At 42.7% G+C, this 19723-nt stretch overlaps 1 protein-coding gene across 3 annotated transcripts in view; it reads right to left on the bottom strand.

Moving 5' to 3' along the window:
* The window catches only part of MDN1 (midasin AAA ATPase 1), a 146071-nt gene that overhangs the window by 7017 nt on the left and 119331 nt on the right, over nucleotides 1-19723 (bottom strand). Inside the window, exons 79-94 of one of the 3 annotated variants that reach the window (XM_037039452.1) lie at nucleotides 18598-19083; nucleotides 18114-18340; nucleotides 17380-17535; nucleotides 17043-17212; nucleotides 16219-16380; nucleotides 13663-13800; nucleotides 11340-11481; nucleotides 9683-9861; nucleotides 8987-9139; nucleotides 8347-8491; nucleotides 6056-6378; nucleotides 5617-5781; nucleotides 4435-4536; nucleotides 3506-3707; nucleotides 2180-2350; nucleotides 407-570 (exon numbers count right to left, since the gene is read on the bottom strand). In XM_037039452.1, coding sequence (XP_036895347.1) covers nucleotides 407-570; nucleotides 2180-2350; nucleotides 3506-3707; nucleotides 4435-4536; nucleotides 5617-5781; nucleotides 6056-6378; nucleotides 8347-8491; nucleotides 8987-9139; nucleotides 9683-9861; nucleotides 11340-11481; nucleotides 13663-13800; nucleotides 16219-16380; nucleotides 17043-17212; nucleotides 17380-17535; nucleotides 18114-18340; nucleotides 18598-19083 — 3085 coding nt within the window. The remainder of the gene's footprint in view (nucleotides 1-406; nucleotides 571-2179; nucleotides 2351-3505; nucleotides 3708-4434; nucleotides 4537-5616; nucleotides 5782-6055; nucleotides 6379-8346; nucleotides 8492-8986; nucleotides 9140-9682; nucleotides 9862-11339; nucleotides 11482-13662; nucleotides 13801-16218; nucleotides 16381-17042; nucleotides 17213-17379; nucleotides 17536-18113; nucleotides 18341-18597; nucleotides 19084-19723) is intronic. The other 2 variants (XM_037039453.1, XM_037039455.1) reach the window with 2 other exon arrangements.

Here is a 19723-nt window from a genome sequence, read left to right as displayed (position 1 = left end):
CTTCCTAAATGCATTCATCAAGTCAGAGAATCGTGCTATTTAACCAACACAAACTGTTAACTATCCTGTAGGATCCTTACACGGGCACGGTGATGACAGATCAGAGGCCCACCGTCCCCCCGTCCCCCCCAGGTCAGGGCTCAGACCGCCTGCTGTACTCCTGGGATTAACCCTGAGAACAGTGTTTCATCTGCTTGGAGAGCTCCTGTCATTCTGATGATCCTAAAATTGTGATAAGGATATGATGCCCCCAAACAACCAGCTGTTCCATAAAGTTCTATAGACAAAGATTTAAAAAGGAATGTATGATGACATTTTGCCAATTTACTAATAAAGCAGTAACTGGTGAAAGAGTTCCCCTCCCCTCATCACCCCCTACCCCTACCACCTGTCAGCCTTTGAGCACCTGGAAAACGGTGTCCACAAGGAGCTGAGGGGCTGTGTGAATGGTCGAATCTCGGCTCTTCTCTGGTTTCTCACTCTCTGTCTCCTTGTGGGATTTGTCTGTTCTAGGGTCTTGGTCTTCATCTGTTTTAACAGTTTTGGTCTCCATCTCCGTCTCATCGAAGCCTATTTACATATAAGAACATAGTTTTACTTATGATCATGCTAACATAAAGACCGAGCTTTCATGGTTGCCTGTCAGTCTTGACAATCAAACTTCACCGCTCCACCTCCTCAACACACCTCTAGATACTTGTTTCTCTGGGTCTTTCTGAAACAGTCATTACCAAATAAATTCTTATTTCCCTAACTTCTCCTTCCCTCCCCACGAAGATGGCTATTCTGAGGCAGGAACAGGGGAGAATGTACAAGGGGAGATCCTCTCCCACAAAGCAGAATTTATTTATAAAAAACTATTTATTCTTACATGTTTTAACTTCAGTCACCTTCAAGGTACTCTCCATTTGATGCAATACACCTATTGAGATGTCTTTTCCACTACTCAAAGTTTTTGAATTTTGATGCCTTTTAGCACTTCTGCCATTTTTTTTTTGTTTCACCTCTTCCACAACAGCAAAACATTTCCCTTTTGAGGACTTTTTTCATCCAGGGAAACAAACAAAAAAAGTCACTCGGGGCAAGATAGGGTGAATAGGGAGGGTGGGGCTTGAGGGTCATGCCATTTTGGTCAAAAACTGAACATTCTTGCGGTGTGGGCAGGAGTGGTCATGAATCACTCATCATGAAATGGGCAAACACATTAAAAGTGTCTTCAGAAAAAATTTACCAAAGCTGAACGCAGCCTCTCACAACAACGCCAGTTGGCTCACTGATATACAGGGGTTTCCAGAACACTCACCCATGAGGAGGGGAAGCCTGTACTATAAGGGGCCCACCCCCAGAAGATAATTCTGGGTTTTCCTGGGTCCCCTCATAGTTTACATTGACAAGTCCTAAGAGCTGTGTCATGCTTTAATTATGTAAAACTTTGACAGAAATAAACATGAAGATAAATACAAAGTTGCATTTTACAGATGAAGAAACTGAGACAAAGAAATGATGAACAATGTGGCTCCACCTGTGAGTTAAGAGGTAACATCTGAGTCTGAACCTAGGAGATTCTAATCACAGAGCTGTGCCCTTCCCACGTAGGGCCAGTCAGCCAGCAGCACTAACGCCCCTAGGAGGGCAGGGGGGAGGAAGGGAAAGCTTCTGAATTTGGCAACTTCCTTGACATTTGCCTTTCTTCATTATTGACAGTTCATTTTTACCCTGCTGATAGTTATTTTTAATGGGCTGAATACATTTAAAAAATAAACTAGTAATAGCTCAAAGTCAACTATTTAAGTATATGCAGAGTTTTAATACTTTCTCACATGCATTGTTCCCATTCCATTTCTTTCAATATTTCACATTTTATGCTAATACTGTATATGTTCATATAATCAAAAACATTTCTGTAATATTCAAGAATATACGTTCTTGTCACAACTGGGTAAATGACCTAGTCTCTTCTACATATTTTTAAAAGGCTAATGGACTTTTGTCTGAAACTCAAGTTTCTCCTTGAAAGTGTCCTACAACACCATTCTCCCCTTTCCACTCCGAACACAATGACATTACCACAGGCAAATGAACGTCTAACCCATGGGTTTAGGACCAGGCTAGACTATGGTACAAGCAAAGCGACCTAAGCTGGAGAGCTCAAGAAGGGTCTGTTCCCTGTAAAACTCACCAGAGCTTGCAGTGGCCCCCGACTTGACCTCCTGTGGCTTCAGCTGCTCTGTGTCTGCTGCTGTGAGCTCCTCCTGCTCCTCCATGTCCATGAGAATATCCTCTCTCTCTTCCTCCTCCTGATCCCTGCTGGAGTCTTTTGCAGATTGTTGCTGTTCCATGCTGGCTACATCTGCCAACAAAGTGAACCGACACATAGAAAGCTTAGGTCTTTGCATAACAAAGTATTGTGAGTGGGTGTGGTTTTTGTGTTATTAGTTTCTCACAGTCTACTAAGTTGGCTCTAATCGGCTGTGTGGCTTAGTGCTTGGCTTGTTCATGCCCAAGATGTCCTACTGACCCACTGATATATATAACTGCCTACTCTCTACCCCCATAGAAGCTACAAGGATGTAGTGTAACTACACGTGCGACCACAGAAGTAGGATGTTTAGCTGGGTTTCTACTGTTATGACCAGAGACTGAGCCGCAATAAACAGGCTGGGCACATGACTCAGAGCAGGTATTTGTGTATGGGTGGGGAAATGGCAGTGGTTAAGAGGATGACATCTGGCACAGAAAGACAAATGTGGGAATCCCAGCATGTCAATCTTGGAGAAGTTCTTAAACTTCCTAGGCCTTAGTGTGCTCATCTATCAAATGGAGATACCCTTGCTCATGAGATCATTGGAGGAATTCCCTGACCACGTGACAAACACCAAGAACAGTGTCTAGCACTAAGTAAAAGCTCAATAAATGCTACCTGTTATTATTACTGCTTTATTTTCCTAACAATCAGGGATGGAAGAGAAGAAAAGTAATCTCAGAGCAACTGTTTTTGTTCTGTCCTAATAGGTAGATATTATCAACGGTTTACGAATTGAAAACAAAGTGGTGAACTGTCACCAAGAACTAGAAAGAGAAACAGATGAAGGCCTGAATACTCTCGTATGGGTGTTCCTCCTCCCCCCGCTTTTCACCTACAGAGAAAACATGTATTTCCAGTTCGCAGCTTCTGCCACTGCGGGGAGGAACCTCAGGGTGACTACGAAGAAACGTCCAGTACTCCAAGACTCCTGCACCAGTGCTGTGCCTGGCTCCGGCCAACTACCGAGATTATTTCAAAAACTTACACTAGATCAGAAACACTGAGCATCTGCACTTGGCTATGGATACCTTTAAGCAAAAACCAATTTACATACCTGCACAGTTACTAGAGAGAAAAGAGTTTTAAAAAGTTTTTAAAAGACCCTTGCCTCCTAAGATGAATTTGTAGTAACAGCTGGTGGGCACACAAACAAGCTCTCACAGAGAGCTCAGTGAGCAAAGACGTCTCCCCTGCTCCTACCGTAGGTCTGTGCATCGTAAGGGTCGCTCCCTTGTTTAATGTGCTCAAACACAGCAGCGTCCTCCACCTGGGCCTGGGGCTGAGTGGGCTCCTGGTCCGCACAGCTGTCTGTGTCCACCGTCCGCAGCCTCTTCTGCACATGCTCACTGTGATCGCCCAGGGAGCGTTCATTGTCCGCATGCCCAGGTTTCCTCTTAAAACTCTGTGGGAAATAGGGGAAATTCATCAGAGCCTTGTAAAAGGACTAAAAAACCCCATAATGTCCACCCATAGGAGGCTGGTTAAGTAAATTAGGTTTGGCCATACAAAAATGCCATTCAATGCAGCTGTTAGAAGGAATAGGCAGTTCTTTATATATACATACAAAACAATTTCTGAGTAGCACCTGAATAAAGGCATGGAAGCAAAGAAACTCCCACACACATATGTACATCCACATGTTACATATGCAGAGAAGATCTAAAAGACAAAACTAGTAGCGTCGATTTCTGTGGCTGGCTTGAGGACAGGAATAGGGTGAAGTTATTTTAGGGAATTACTTTTTATACACTAACTTTATGTTATGTGCATAAATGACACCCTATTAAAAAACTTATTTTTTAAACTCAAAAGACTGCGGACATTGAAAAGAATAAAACTGCTTGGTGCTGGGCAGCAGCACACAGCACCGGGCCCTGGGCTTCATTTCAGGGAGAGGTGGCATGAGTGTGCAAGCACGTGTGAACCCTTGCACAGGGAAGATGGCCCGTGACGGGCTCCATGGGGAAAGCCCCGAGGTGCCGGTCTGCTCACCAGTGCTGCCATCATGTCTATTAAAACAGGGACAGAGAAAGGTAGGCACTGTGGCTTTTTTTTTTAATCACTATGTTTAGAGCAATTTTTTTCTACAGGCAGCCCTCACTGTAGTTTAACTGAAGAGTGACAGAGACCTGTGTGTTGTTCCTGGTCTGTTTCTGGGAGGCCAGCCGGGCGATGAAGTTGGACTCATGGCCTTCTGCCTGCTTCGCATCCGCAGCTCCACTCCCATGTTCCTATGAAATCCAAGCCATGAAAGGATGAGGATGGAGGACGCTGTCCAGCACCTGGTTAAGTGCCCTACGTGGTGTACCACTTTCTCACTATTGTTCTCACCTCAGAGTCAAACACTCATAGGTGCCCACCTGCTCTGGAACTCACCCGTGACTACAGCCTGGCCTGTGGGCAGGGACAGGAGCAGCTAGACCCGGATCTGTAACCCCCGTGGGAGACTTTGCTTTGTGAGGCTGGTTAGTCCCTTGTTCACAAGAGTGTAGGGGCTCACTCTGAAGGTGGGGAGACCTCAGTTAGAAACCAGGCTTCATCAGCAACCAGCTATGTACCCCTGAGACTGTCATTTAACTTCACCGAGGGTTATTAAACTTAAATAAAAAATGAAGAAAACAGTGAGAATAATAACATTAACTACCTTTTATTGCAACTGTGCAATTTTGCTGAAGTAATAAAAATGCTTAGCACCTAGTAAGTGCTCGATGAATGGGGCAGAGAGGGTGTACGGACATAAACAGCTGTTATTACTGGAGAGAAGACCGGGGCTCAGAAAGGCCAGCGGAGCTGTCTGAGTCACCACTGTGGCCGAGGTCCTCTGACTTGGTGCTCTGCATGCCGGCGGCCCAAATGGAGGCCCCGTATAGAACACATCACCCCGGGTCAAAAAATAAAGAAGTGCTTTGCTTTCTAAATTAAAACAGTCAGAAGCTGGCGAACTATAAGGACAATGGAAGCACTACTAGAGGCCTATTGTTACATGAAGTCTGAATTCTACCTTTCTTTCCTTGGAAGCATTCTAAAATAAAGTAACATACACCTCATCCTCCCACAGACAACTCCCAGTCTAGTAACCTCCTCATTAAGTCCATCAGTTAAAATCTGAAGCAAGTATTCTCAGGTTAATGCTGGGAAGCACATAAAAATAGGTCTGTGATCATTTTCTCAAGAATGAAAAATGATCTTTTAGATGTCAACAACAATTAAACATCACGTGTAAACCAACTATTGAGATTTCACCCAGAGAGACCCTCCCTCCTCCAGAGACCCTGCCTCCCCCGAGAGGCAGCCGGCCAAGAGCCCCTCACCTCCTTCCCCTGCTCGCTCTCGGGCGCGGCCCCGGCCAGCTCCACAGCCTGCGTACTCTGCACGTTCTCCACCCCGGTCTGCCCGCACGAGTAATGCTCTCTCCTTTCTGGAGCCTCTGGCACCTGCTCCTCTGAGTCAGAGTTCTCCCCTTCTTTTTCCTCCTCCTGTGGGGAAATCAAACACAGCATTAAACGCTCTGGGGGAAGAACATGAGGTGGGGAATCTCTGCAGCAAGCAAGCACCCCATTTTTGACTAGGGGGGGTCCATGGGGAGGGGATGAGCCGGGGAGGGAATGAGCCAGGGAGGGTCTTAAACAGAAACTGAAAGCAGCACCACAGAGATGGAGAAGTATCCGAAAGGACCCTCTAGTGAGAATATGATAATCTCTCTTCCCCACTATTATTTCTAATCCAAGGCAAACCAGACACCCACACTACCTGAGGCTGGAGACCGCAGTCCACAGAGACGCCATTCTGCGCACTCTCCTCAGTGGCCTCTGCATCGCTGTCCTTGTCCTCGGGAGACTGCTGCTCCTCTTCCCCTGAGCTTTCTTCGGAATGTTTGTCTGCATCTGTGTTTTGGTCATTAGCCCCTGTGTTCATCTCTTCCTCCTCCTTGTCACCCTCACTGGGGCCTTCCTCAGCCTCATGTTGACCCTGATCTTCATTCAGTTCATTGGTCTCTTCATTTATGTCCTCGGCTTCATGACCTCCTTCTTCAGTATCCATTGGTTCTTCTTTAATTTCCAAAGGATTCTCTTCTGGGTAAATAAAACAAATGAAAAAGAAACACAGAATTAAATAACAACAACGTCATTTCTTAAGATGGGATGTAATGACCTAAGTGTTACTGTTTTGTTATTTGAACAAGGAACTGGCAAACTGTGGCCCTTTGGTCTAATAGGTCCATCTACAATTCCACATGTTTCTGTAAGTCGATTCGACTGGAACACAACCACATCCATTGGGTTAGTTAAGTATTTACTCCATCCATCCTGCAGTGCTGATGGCTGCTCTCACACTGCCTCTGTCACAGCTCATGGCCTCATCTACTTACCATCTGATCCTATTACAGAAAAATTCTGCCTACCTCTAATCTAAGCCACACTTACATATTACATACAATTAATTGGATGGTGTATTTCTTTAAATAATAAGCAACATACTAAAAAATCCTAAAAGCTATAACTATAGGAACATTTTATTTTAGAGCACAGATAGGAAATGAGGGTCTAATTTTCAATTATGATTGAGAATAATTGGTGGACATCTTTTTTATCATACACAGAAATTACAACACATATTCAAATGGATATAATCTTATTTGAAGAAGTTTTGTTTATTTAAAAAACTTTTCTATACTTTGGACACTTCAGAAATCAGTTACTTTGTTAGCAAACAATTCTTTAAAACAACTATTCCTTTGTTTATATATGCAATAGCTTAAAATGAGCCTGGATGTTTTTCTAGGGCAACTGGCTTATTACACTCTCGGTGAATTTTAGTTTTCTTAATTTTATGCTTTCCTGATTGTTGAACTCAAAGTTGAAGTCACTATATGTTAAAGAAATAGCCTCAGAAGCAACAATTTATACCGTTTAAAAGGTAAGTCAGACAGTCACAGAACAAAGAATGTTTTAAGCTTCAAGGAAATCTGTATCAATTCCTTAGCCAAATGGTTCTAGTTAAGTATCAAGTTCACAAATTCATTTTTAATTATTGAATACTTTAAACATGGAAAACACATTTTACATTTATGAGAACCATAAAACTCCTAAATTTAACAGATATTAACATTTTGCCATATCTGTGCCAAACTTCTGTCTCTTCTTTTTAAGAAATAAATGGTTCCGGATACAACTGCCTCGGTTCCGGAGGCCTCTGGAGGTCCTGCTTCCTTAGGTGTCCGAGCCTAATGCTATGAACTATTCCGTCCCACATTTTCGTACATTTGATGCATCCATAAATAATATGTGAACTGTTCCTTGTATTAGACAGTACCTCATTTATTCTTTTGTAACTTGCTATTTTTGTTCCAATATGACATTTTCTTTTTTAATGCAATAGCTTTACTAAATATGTAACTGATGCATTCAAAAGCAGAGTGAAGCTAGGCCTCATTTTTCTATCCCTTCCGTGCCAGGATGGAGGCCACTAGTATGGCACCTCCTCCAGAGCGCTTCCAACTAACACCAGGTGACACTCCCTACGGAGTCACCCACGTTGAACAACAGGTGACAAAGGCACCAGAAAGCTAAGGCATGTACCATATGATCAATTCCTTTTGGGATTCTTCCATTTCAAGCTCTATTATAATGACTTCACATTTCAGGCTAAACACACAACATAAGCACAGCAATGAATAAGTGAAACAATCATTTCCTTTGTAAAGCTAAAACGGGCTCTGCGAGAAGCCTGGGTGTGCCCAGGGTTTACGTCAATCAATGGGATGGGCCCAGTGATGGCTGTGAGGAGATGAATCTGTGTGTGATGAAGCACCACCCAGGCAGAGCATTAAAACATAGGACTGGAAATGACAGCAGTGAGAGTTACAAGCTTTAGGTCTATCAGATGAGAAACATGACAAAGAACAAGCAATTTTTGCAAAGTGGAACTGAACTGACCAAACATGATTTAAGGCTTGGCCTTGACATTGGCCTGAAGAGAAATCAGTTACTACTCCTTTTCAGTGAGTTCCCACTGGTCTCTTCAGGTTATGAAAGACACACCTTCTCCTTCATCGTCTGTGTCCTCACCACCAATCTTGTCTTCACTATCTAGGTTCAAATCATCTGGAAGGTCCAAAGCCTCAGGTTCTGGCAGTGGTTCCTGATTGCCATGGTAAGGGTCCACTTCATGTTCATCATATTCCCGCTTTGAAGAGTGGCGAGAACGGGGAAAATAATAAAAATTAAAAAAAAATTTAAAGTAGCATTCATACATAATTAGCTCTAAGTAGTTATGCAAGAGAATACAATGTTTCTGCTCTAAAATTACTAGCACACATTCTAATTTTACTAATATTTTTAGAATTTTCATGTTGGAGTTTAAAACTTCACTTTCCGTGCAGCTGATAGGACTGTGTTACTGATCTCAGAGAAGAAACACAGGTTTACAACAATAAATAAAAAGACCACAGGTTTAACTTGCAAACTACGGCATGAGCCCAAACAGCATGAAGACTACCTCACTGACAACAATAGTCAGAAATTTTATGTCCTGTTAAGAGGCTGTTACATGTTCTTTTATGACACAATAAGAAAAACTGACAAACGGAAAAAAAATGCCTTGAGTCATCCTAAGAGCCAGGTGGGGCAGTGGCCACAGCCTTGAGTCAGGAAGAGTAGATCAGTTTTGAGTCTTCATTACCTCATCTATTTGTTCGTTAATTTTGTCCTGGTCTTGTCCATCCACATCGGCTTCTGCTTCTTCCTCTTTTTCCTTCTTATCATGCTGGTTTTTATCTCTGTTTGACTTCCCAGAATCCAAGGTATCATCTTTAGCAACGAGTCCACAATCTTCCTAAATGTCGAAGGAATAAGAAACACAAAATCACCGTTTTTGATCTGAGAAGCTGCTGACACATGTGCCGATTCTACCTAGTGTAGCTCTCAGACATGTGTAATTCCTGCCCACTGAGCCTGCCCCATGGAAATACGCAGGTGGTGGGGCATCGTCTGTGACCTGGAGACAAGAGTCTGGGCCACCCAGAGAGCGGCAGTAACAGCAGGCGTGTCAGCCACAGGCTGGGCCAGCCCATGAGGCGCGGTGTCACGGCCGGCCGGGAGGTTCTAAGAGGGAGCTGGAGAAGTTCCATGGCCCACAGAAGAGTAAGAACGTGTGTACTGAGTTCCCTCAACCTCCCCCCTTCAGAACACATGGGATGGATGGCTCACGTCAAGCTACTCTTTTAGCTCTGAATCAATGAGTAAGATACAAAGCAGAAGAAAGAAATGGAAGAAACAGAAGGAAAACGAAGAAGAGCAGTAAATGACAGGGAGTAGTGGTTGGGAAGACTGTCTCCTCTCAAGCTGGGGACTGTGGGATGGGAGTCTTTTGAGTTACCTCATCCATTCCTGGTCCTGTTTCTTCAGTTTTACTGTCTTCTTCTTCCTCGGCGTCTTCATCATCATCATCATCACCCCAAAGCCTCTCATCTAGTTTGTCAGCTTCCTCTCCATTCAGATCTCCCATCTGTTTGTCCAGGTCTTCGCCCTCACTATCTGATTTCTCATCATCCTCTTCTGGAAGGGAAGGCACTGAGCTTAGTTAGGCAGACTCCCAAACCAACTTGGTCCCGTGTGTGTCCGCTGCTCTGCATGGGCAGGCAGTAAGCCCAGCCTGGGACTTACTGCCTGCTTCCCCAGAGCACTCTACTGGCAGGTGCCTTCAGATCTGCAGATGCAATCCTACTGTGCTTAGCAAACAGTTTGAAGAATCAAGAAAGTCTGCGAAGTGTATGTGAACAAAACACTAGAAGGGTGGCGGGATAGCTATGAGGATGTGTAGTTCTGGTGCTGGGGTCATATTCATCAGGGCACTCAGCAACCACACTGGTTTTTGGTTTATCTGTAAAATGACAGAAGCAAACTGTAGTATTTCCAAGGTTCCCTCCCCTATCCTCAATACACTGTAGTTCTATGATTTCACCCAACATCTAAAATCAATGTATAGCTTAACTGATCAGCATTTTCTTCCGACTATCTTTGCTCAGGGTCTACTGTGTCAAAGGTTACGTCCTTGTGCTGCTTAGGCAAGTGTACCCAATTCTACTCTGAGGTCGGCTTGCATTTCTGCAAGAGCTTCACTCAGACTAAAACACCGTATCTTAAATTAAGCTTCGGACAGAAACTAAGGGTAATAACTAAATTATGGTACAAACATGACAGATGACAATGTGCTATAAGAAATCATATGCTCAAATTGTTAATGTCAAGGGGAATGTCCAGTATATGTTACACTGTTTATGATCTATGAATATATACATATGCAATAAATGGTTTGGGTGATAGGCCTAAGGGGTATCAATTTCATTCCTGCCTTTTTGTTCCAAATTGTCTACAACAAAGGTCTACTTTTTCAAGATTTCATTTATTATTTCTTTCAGAGAGGAGAGAAAGGAAGGAGAAAGAAAGGGAGAGAAACACTGATGTGAGAAAGAAACACTGATTGGTTGCCTCTCATATGCACCCAATTGGGACCGAAACCTGCAACCCTATTCCCAGTGACCTGACTGGGAAGAGAACTGGCAACCTCTTGCTTTGTGGGACGATGCCCAACCAATTACGCCACATTGGTGGACAATGTCTAGTATGTTTGAAATTGGAGGGTGGGGGGAGTTAGTTCTTAAAAAAAAATACCCTGAACAATTGACCTCTGAGCTAAGAGCCAAGCTCTGTTGAGATCTCCTCCTTTCCCTTTTGGACGTCCCTGAAGGGTAGTACCCACTCACTGCATCTAGCACATGAGGCAGGCAGCACCTCGGTCAGTGTCTCAGTTTACTCAGAGGAGAATCCCCAAAACTGACCACAGACCTCTACCCCGGTGGACATAGTGAGGGCACATACATATATGCTGATGTTTTCATTTGTAGTTATGCACAATAACCGACTTGGTTCAAAAATTCTAACAGGACAACAGGCTCCTCACTGGTAACATGCAGTTTTCTGGATAAAAAAATTATTTTTCAAAAGCAAATACGCAGTGACAGAGAATCTCAAACCTTGTTGCTCAAGCTCCCCATCATGCATTGTCCCGTCAAAGTCTTCTGACATCTCAATAGCATTATCCTCGCCCTTAATATCTGATTTTGAGTCAGGATCTTCTTTATCCTTTTCTTGACCCTTCTGAAATGTGTCTTCTGCCTATATGAAAAAATGCATAGAAATCAAACAAACATAACTAATATTTATTCAGTTCTAAATAGAATATAATTATATAAATGCCAAGATTAATAGCATAAAGTTATCTCTGGGGAGAGAAAAAGAAAGAGAACCAAGAGAGATAACCACACAAAACAATTTCTGGTTTGCTTTAGCATTTCTGTAGTTAAATTCCAGTTCGTGGCATTTGTGATTAGAGAATAGAAAATTCTGTGAATTGTTTAAAAAATCCAGTTATATTTAAAAATACAGATATGCTTTGTAGGACAAAACAATCCATCAGTCTTTTAAAGATTTTTATTTATTTATTATTTATCTTTAGAGGGGAAGGGAAGGAGAGAGTGAGAGAAACATCAATGTATGGTTGCCTCTCGTGCATCCCCTGCTGGGAACTGGCCTGCAACCCAGGCCTGTGCCCTGACTGGGAACCGAACAGTGATCCTCTGGTTCACAGGCCCGAGCTTGATCCACTGAGCTACACCAGCCAGGGCACAATCCATCAATATTACAATACTGCCCATATCTTTAATATTTTTGTCACTCTGATCTCTCAAGTAACACACTACGAATGCAACTGTGTTCATTCTTCCTCAAACTATGTATTCCTACATACTCTGTGATATTTGGGGCATGAGTCATGATCGTTATCTCTCTCACTATGAGTGAATTTTAAAAGTCCTTTTTTAAAATGCAAAAGTAATAAAGTTTTTTAAAAGAATTCTAAGTACAACAAAAATAGTTAAATTTTCCATGATACTACCATCTTCCACTCCCAAAGAAATTATCATCAATAACATATGGATGCATTAGTTCATCCATGAATACATCATAAACAGCAATGTAAGTATTATGTTTCAATACCTACCCTCAAATATCTTTTTAAATAAAAAAGGAATCATGCTTTACAAACTGTTTTGCAATTTGCTTTTCTAATTAAAAAAAACTTTCAGATCTATTTCCATATTGATACATATAAATCTATCTCATTCTGTTTAATTAACTTACAGTATTGCTGTACATACATACTATCTTTGACCTTTATTAACATATGTTAGATACTGCCAAATTGTTCTCATAGTTCTTTACTCCTCTTAGTGATTTTTTTGCACTGGGTTAAACTTTCCCTGTTAGGCCTACTTTTTTTTACTTTAATTTTTTTCATTAGAAAAGTACTGGGTGTTGATAAAATTAAATTTGAGAAATAAAGAAAAGCCAGAAAAACAATAACAAAATACACATACCTAAAAAGACAGCTCTACTACATATAAACGCTAGCATTAATTACTCTTTTGGTTTTTTAATGTTTCTAGTTTTCCCTTCAAAGAGACAGTGGAGGTTTGAATTCATTTGCTCCTTTATTTTTAATGGCTATAGCCATACCCCCAAACAGAAATGTATGGCCTGCTTTCGACTTAGAACACAGGCACAACAACAAAAAAATTCCCTTACTTCTTCAAGTCATTGTTGATTAAAATAAGTGACTAAGAGAAATATGCATACAAACAGATAAACATCCCTCCCAAGTGAGATAGGCATTATAAAAAGCAACATAACAACCTTAGGCCAAATCATTTAAATATTTCAAAAGCATTCTTGGTTCTGATCAAAAAAGAATACGGATTAAATTATTTCATGCAATCATCAAAACAGCCCAACTTTTTAAAAAATCTCAACTAAGGATATGTTTATTGATTTTAGAAAGGGGGCTGGGGGTGTGAGTGGAGAGAGGGAGATAAACATCGATCAGCCGCCTCAGATATGTGCCCTGATGTGCCCTAACTGGGGGTCAAACCCGCAACCTTTTGGTGCACGAGATAGCGCTCCAACCAGCTAGAATACAACAGTCAACTTTTTACCCTTAAATGAACTACTACCAATAATACTCTCTAGAAAATCATCAGCAACAATCTCCCCATTTAAAATTTAAAATTATTTCCCTCTCAAATTACAACCATAACCAATGACTGAGTTGCAAGGTTTGTTTCAAAGCTTTTCTTTAAGCTTTCTATTTACATCTGCTTCCCAAACCCTAGTATTCCTAGAGGTCCACAGATCTCAGGTTGAAAACCGTTGACATTTATGTCTGTAATTTACTGAAAAGAAAGGGGAAAGGGAACAATCTTCTGTAAACTCTGTACATGTTTCAGGTATGTGAAGACTTACCTGTTCTTCATTTTCTATCTTGTCACTCACATCCTTCATGCCCTCACCTTCTCCAATTCCACCCCCCTCATAGTCATGGAACTCAGTTGCTCCCTCGCCTGCGGAATCTTCCATAAATTCTTTGGGCAGGCAAAATCCCTTGAACACAAAAGAGTGAACAGTAAGGTACAAAGGTAATAAAAACAAGGATTTTCAGTCATACCACATATAAAAAATTAAAACATATGCTTAATTATTTTTCTAGCTCAGTATTTTGAATCTGATGGAAGCACAGTAGACCTTTGGCATTTTCCTCCTTACTGGTAACTGCTATTATGTCTCAAAGCCTGATATCAACTTTAATAAATGAGGCCCTGACTCTGGAGAGGCCTCTGGTGTGTGGTAACCTGTCATTTTTGCCAAGAAGAAATGTGAATAATGTATACCAGGGGAAATATTTAGGAGCAGGTCGTTGAAGGAGTGTAGTCCTCTCGGTGTCTAAATCCCAGAGGGGTTTTGTTCTTACTTTCTCCTGAAATTAGTAAGCCTGAGAAGTATGTAACCCTGGAGGCACAGCAACTTGAACCAGATGCTGCAAGTGGGAGAGTTCGCTTGGACTTTAAAAATTGAAATTTGGTGCCATGCTCCTCAAATAAAATGTTAACTTTAACATATTTAAAAACATGCCTTCCCCCAACTCTTCAAGTAAACTTGTCACTCTTGGAGAACATGCCACATCTGGTCCCGGCACCGGGCACAGTGTAGGGTCTAGAGTAAAGAACAAGGCCAGACAGACACAGTAAGGTTCAGGAAGTGTTAACAAAACTGTGTTTCATATGTTGGAAAATAGCTGAAAAGCAAAATCAACTACTTTAGTGTGTGGGGCCAAAGTGAAAAGAAAGAGAAGAAAACTGTGGCTCTCAATCAGAAATTTTAGTTTTATCAGAGGAAATACAAGCTATCATGGTAACTGTCAAACTGAGGATAAAACTGTACGAAAATTAAGTTGAAAATAAGCTGCCAGCTAACCAGGAATTAAAATCCAAGCCCGGCAAACACTGATTGTGACTTAGTTACAAAGAAACAGCTTTCTGCTGGCTAAGTGCTATAATTACCACCTACATCTATTACCTTAGCACCATGTCCAGCCTACTTTCAAGTTCCCTCTGTGCTACTCAGAAAGGATATGAATACAATTTAGATACAATAAAACTAAAAGAAAGGCAAACTTGCTTTCAGGACATGTATTCCTAAAAAATCGATTAAAAAGACATTTTGGTTAACTTACCTAATTTTCCCATTGAGCTCCATTACTGTGAAAGAAATGTATTTAGTTGCAGGCAGAAAGAGACCACACAGGGGAGACTCGGACACTCTTTTGGAGGGCACGTAACTACAGTAGCTACACCTGGGATGGTCACTGGGCTCCAATTTTGCTTTTAGAAGAAGCACTTCCACCCCTACACCCCACCCCACCACGCACACAAGTCAGACAGACTGAAACCAGTCCAGAACTGTCAGACCTGTGCAATGGTCCAAGTGGACAAACCGCTGAGTCCCCAGGCAGCCTCCCCAGGCCTTGTTCCGCACTGCCAGGTGCACGCAGTTTCCCAACAAGAACTGGTGGGATGTAAGGCTGGCTTGGCTCCCATCAGACAGAGAAGGCAGATCTGAGATGCACTCATTTATTGTGTTACTCAATAAATACACATATCTATCTTCTAGACACGGGGCACAGGCTTGCCTTTCACTCTGGGACCCTTTCCAACACTCCAGATACTGAGAAGTAAGAACTGAGAAACCTAGACCTCTCCTCCAGTTTGTAAATTCCTATCACCCTCAGTAAGTCTCATGTGTACTGTACTTAGGGGAAAATCTTGGAATACTAAAACAATAAATATATATTGGAATACTGAAGGAAAAAAAAATATATATAACTATACTCAACTGAAGTCAGTTATCACAAAAATGCTAACGAATGTAGGCAGCTCTCATAAATGAGAGAACTGAGGCTCAGAGAGGTTCAGTGACTAACTCTGGCAGTGGACACTCCATGATCAGATTGTCATCACACTGTGGTGAGTATGCTAGAGTATGGGGCTGCCTCCTATTGGGTACAGGGGCTGGACAGATGGATGAATGAGTGAATGGCTTCCCTATTAAAGAAAAATGCTCTAACATGAAGAAACCCATTACCATTTCATCATAATTAGATAAAAATGATTTAAATAAAACTTACTGGCCTTAAGTATTCATCTACCCTACAAGTCTCATTCAGGGTTAACTGAAGACGACTTCGAATTGGGGTCAGACAGAAAAGGGTGTGAAAAGAAAGCAGCAGCCTTTGGGAGTCTAGGGAGCTCACCAGTGGGGGGGGTGGGGGGGTCTGTAGGTCCCAAGACTGTAGTGGAAAGAGGCTTATTACAAGGGTGCCGGATAAAGCCCTATATAATCCACAGGAGAGCAAATTAACTTCTGCTATCTGTGAAGGTCCAAGATAAAAGTCTGTCAAACAAAACACTACCAGGTCCAGAATGCACCAGCCGCCCCAAGGTGCTCTGCATGAATAGCCCTTACCTTCTGGGCAAGCTCCACAAAGACCTGGGCAAGCACAGAGAGCAGCTTTGCAGTGCTGCGATGCGTCGCCAAAGACATGGTCAGGAAGAAGAGGACGAGGTCCGAGTACCTGGAGAGCATGGGCTCCAGGCGCACCAGCAAGCAGCAGGACTGGCTGAAAAACTGGGGACGAAGCAGATCAGAAAGGCTGCTCACACTGCTTTAGGGGTGCTAGGTTTCCTTTGGTGCGATAAAAATGGTGACGAAGCTGGTCTGGAGCTAGATAGCAATGATAATTGTCCAACACTGTGAACTGAATGCACTAAATGTCACTACTGATAAGGTTTTGTGTCTTTAACACACTCCTACTGATATTTCTTCCTTGTTCACACAAACCCTCACAAAAGTACACTTTAAATTCTCCGTCACTCAAGTCTCATTTAGTTAACAAGGTTGTTTGTATTTTTTAAAAATAAAATGTTTATGAACAAATGCCACTGGAAATCAAAGCTGGTACAATGACCTATAAAATAAGTTGCCTCCCAGGACTCTTGGATTCAACAACCTCCTCTGCGGGCTTATTGTGGAAGGAACGGTATTTGCAGGTCACGGCCACCAAAGCCTTAGTTGATGGCAGCAACATTCACCAGTAAACCCTTAGCGAGCAAACCCCGAGTTTTCAAAGTTTGTTAAAGATGTTTACATGCATCGATAAATCAGCTTCTTAGTGGTTTTGCTGCAGAGGATGCTTTAGGACCACCCACATAAGCGAGATGAAAAACCACTCTGCCCTTACTCAGCCCACCCCCGACAGCAAGAAGCTTGTAAAAAGAACAGTTGGTTACCGTGTGCTTTGCTGCTGTGCCATCCTCGCCATAGGATTTCAGCCTCTCCAACAGCTCAGAGACGGCAGAAATTACTTTCTGTACATGTAAAGTGCTCACATCAGCCCAGAAGTCTTCCTCTAAGAGTTTTGTTAAATGTCCTGGTTGCAGTCTCTCAAAGTCTGCTGCTTCTTTCATTCACAGAAAAGAACAAGATGAACAACCAAAAATAAACCCTTTTCATCCCCATTCATCCAGTCATCATTCCTAACATGTCCTTAAATATTGACCAAAAAAAATCCATGACGTTGAAAACTTAACAAGTGTGAAACTAATTTTTGCCTAATTTCCGACATACCTCCCTCTTCTTGTGGCCTTGTCTGGTCAGTGCTCTCGTCTGTCTTTTTACAGCTCCTTTCTGCTAAGTTCTGGATGGCATAAAGAATAGACCGGATGGCAGTTTCCATTTGCTCTGCAAAATCTTCCACAAACCCTTCATCCAACATTTGGTTTCCTATGAAGTAATATGGTACAAACAAACAAAAAACCCGATCATTCACTTCAGGATATCATCAGAAACCCTCACCTGTTACGTTAATAAATGGCCTCCTGTAAGCACCTACTATGGGTCAACCACTGTGCCAAGCTGTGCAGGATACAAAGATATGAACGAGACACAGTTCTTGCCTAAATAAACCCGCAAGTTTACTGTCTTGCATTAAAACAATCTTGCTACAAAATGTCAGAAACATGAGAATAGTTTAGATGGTGTGTATAAACACTAACTTAGTCCAGATATCACCCTTAGCTTTCCAGTCTAAGGGAGAACTGTGACAGCTGAGGGAGCCTGTTGTGTCTCCACACACGTGCACCACAAAGTGACGTGATGGCAACCCAAAGGCAAGGGACTTGGATGAATGTCAGAAGAGAAGTTCAGAGCTGTGTGTTTCAACCACACCTGCCTGCCTTAGAAGCCCTAGACAGATTGGTCTAGAATAAAACAGTATGTGTCTCCAGGATAATCTAGGCTTCGTCTACAAGACATCGTTCCTATGCTGGGCTTTTCCTCCCTTACTGAGTAGCAGTCCTTACCTCCCTGGCTGCCTGAAGCGAGCAGATGTGTCTTCCAGGTAGTAAATTCATCTGTGGCTTTACTGATTTCTCCTCTGATATATTTCAGGCTCTCAACTAATGCCATTTGTTGGTCTGCTTGCTCAGCCTCCCTCCTTGGAAGAATGAATAGGGACTCTAGGCCTTGTAAATGAGATGACACCTGGGACAGGCAACTCAGCCCAGCAGAGCAAACTTCAAAATCTTTCCTGCAACAGAAATGCCACAATGTTGAAAGGCACTAACACACTCACACACAGTGATCCCTCCAACCACTAAAATGGAAGCATGGCGTAACTCACTGTATTCAAAGGTTTACAGCTAGACATACACCACAAAGCACTACGCCTGTCCACTGAAAAACAGAGGACTGAAGCATAAGCCCTTTCATGATTCTACCCCATCACTAAACTCTGAACAAGCACCCAAGCACACACAGGAAGAGCAGAGGCATAGGCACACTCACCAAGAATGAAAGAGAGTCTCACAAGACTGCTGCCTAATTCTGTCAACGTCAGCTTTCACTGTTTTAATGGTTTTCAGCATCTCTGTTAATCTTGATGTTGACTGATGCCAAAGCTCGTCCTGTTTCTGCATCCGGCAACCAGAGGGCAGCTGATTTCCAGGTACCGGGGACGGGTAGCTCAGATCTGATGGGATAAGGTCCTGCACTGCTCTGGAAAGCTGTCCTGGGGTGAGCTCTGGTCCTTCTGGGTCCAGAACAGAAGGATGACCCTGAGCCTGAGCATCACCTCGGCCTGGGGCTGACCCTGCACCAGGGCAGCACTGGAGGAGCCAGGAGAGCTGCTCAAGCAGGATCTGACTCTGCATGGCCACATGCTGCAGCCTCTCCGTCCACTGCTGCACAGCATCCTGAGGGGGAAAGGCCACGGGGTACAGCGGTGGCCCTGTCAGCCTGCTGTGAATCTCTTGCACGCAGCCAAAGAGGTTCCTGTGCAGAGAAAGCCATGGCAAAAACATACGCCACCTTAGTCTGTGTCACCATGTTGTTTTTAACAATAAATCCATTCATTTCTGAACAAAGCATGGGTTTTTTCATGTAACTGAAATAGAGGACTCCTCCGATAGGTAAGTAGTCTATCAGAATGCCTTCCAAAGTGCTCAAACACATCATTCAGTCTTTCAGAGGTATCAAAACTCAGTGCTTATCACCTGCCCCCTTACAGCCCTCTTACATCTCACAGTCATACCAATGCAGTGACTTCAACCATTATTTGTTTTTAAACCTAGCAAATGTAATATATTCATCTAGATAAAGCCCTGTGAGTGGAACAGAAAATAGCTGAAATTGAAGTGGTTAGCCTGGAAATACTGCCTCTTAACCCTCCACAGATGGTAACAGACTTCCCAACTGTCCTCATCTTTTAAATATCTACTTCGTTGAGAAGTCTCCACGCACGGCAGGGAACTGAAACTCCGTGATCCAAAAAGCCTAACAAACTGAAGCAGACTCCAATCGGATCTGTGCCGAGACTGAGACACCTCCAATACCATAAACAAAAACCCTGTCTCTTGGCCCATATGGACTATTGACCACATTTACCCTCATTCCAGCCCCAGGTAGAGGTTCA

This window comes from Sturnira hondurensis, unplaced genomic scaffold (genome assembly GCF_014824575.4).
Source record: "Sturnira hondurensis isolate 20B ecotype Veracruz unplaced genomic scaffold, ASM1482457v3 Scaffold0025370, whole genome shotgun sequence".
Taxonomy (NCBI): Eukaryota; Metazoa; Chordata; class Mammalia; order Chiroptera; family Phyllostomidae; genus Sturnira; species Sturnira hondurensis.
Note: the sequence above shows the minus strand (reverse complement) of the source record. Positions and strands in the feature narration are given on the sequence as shown.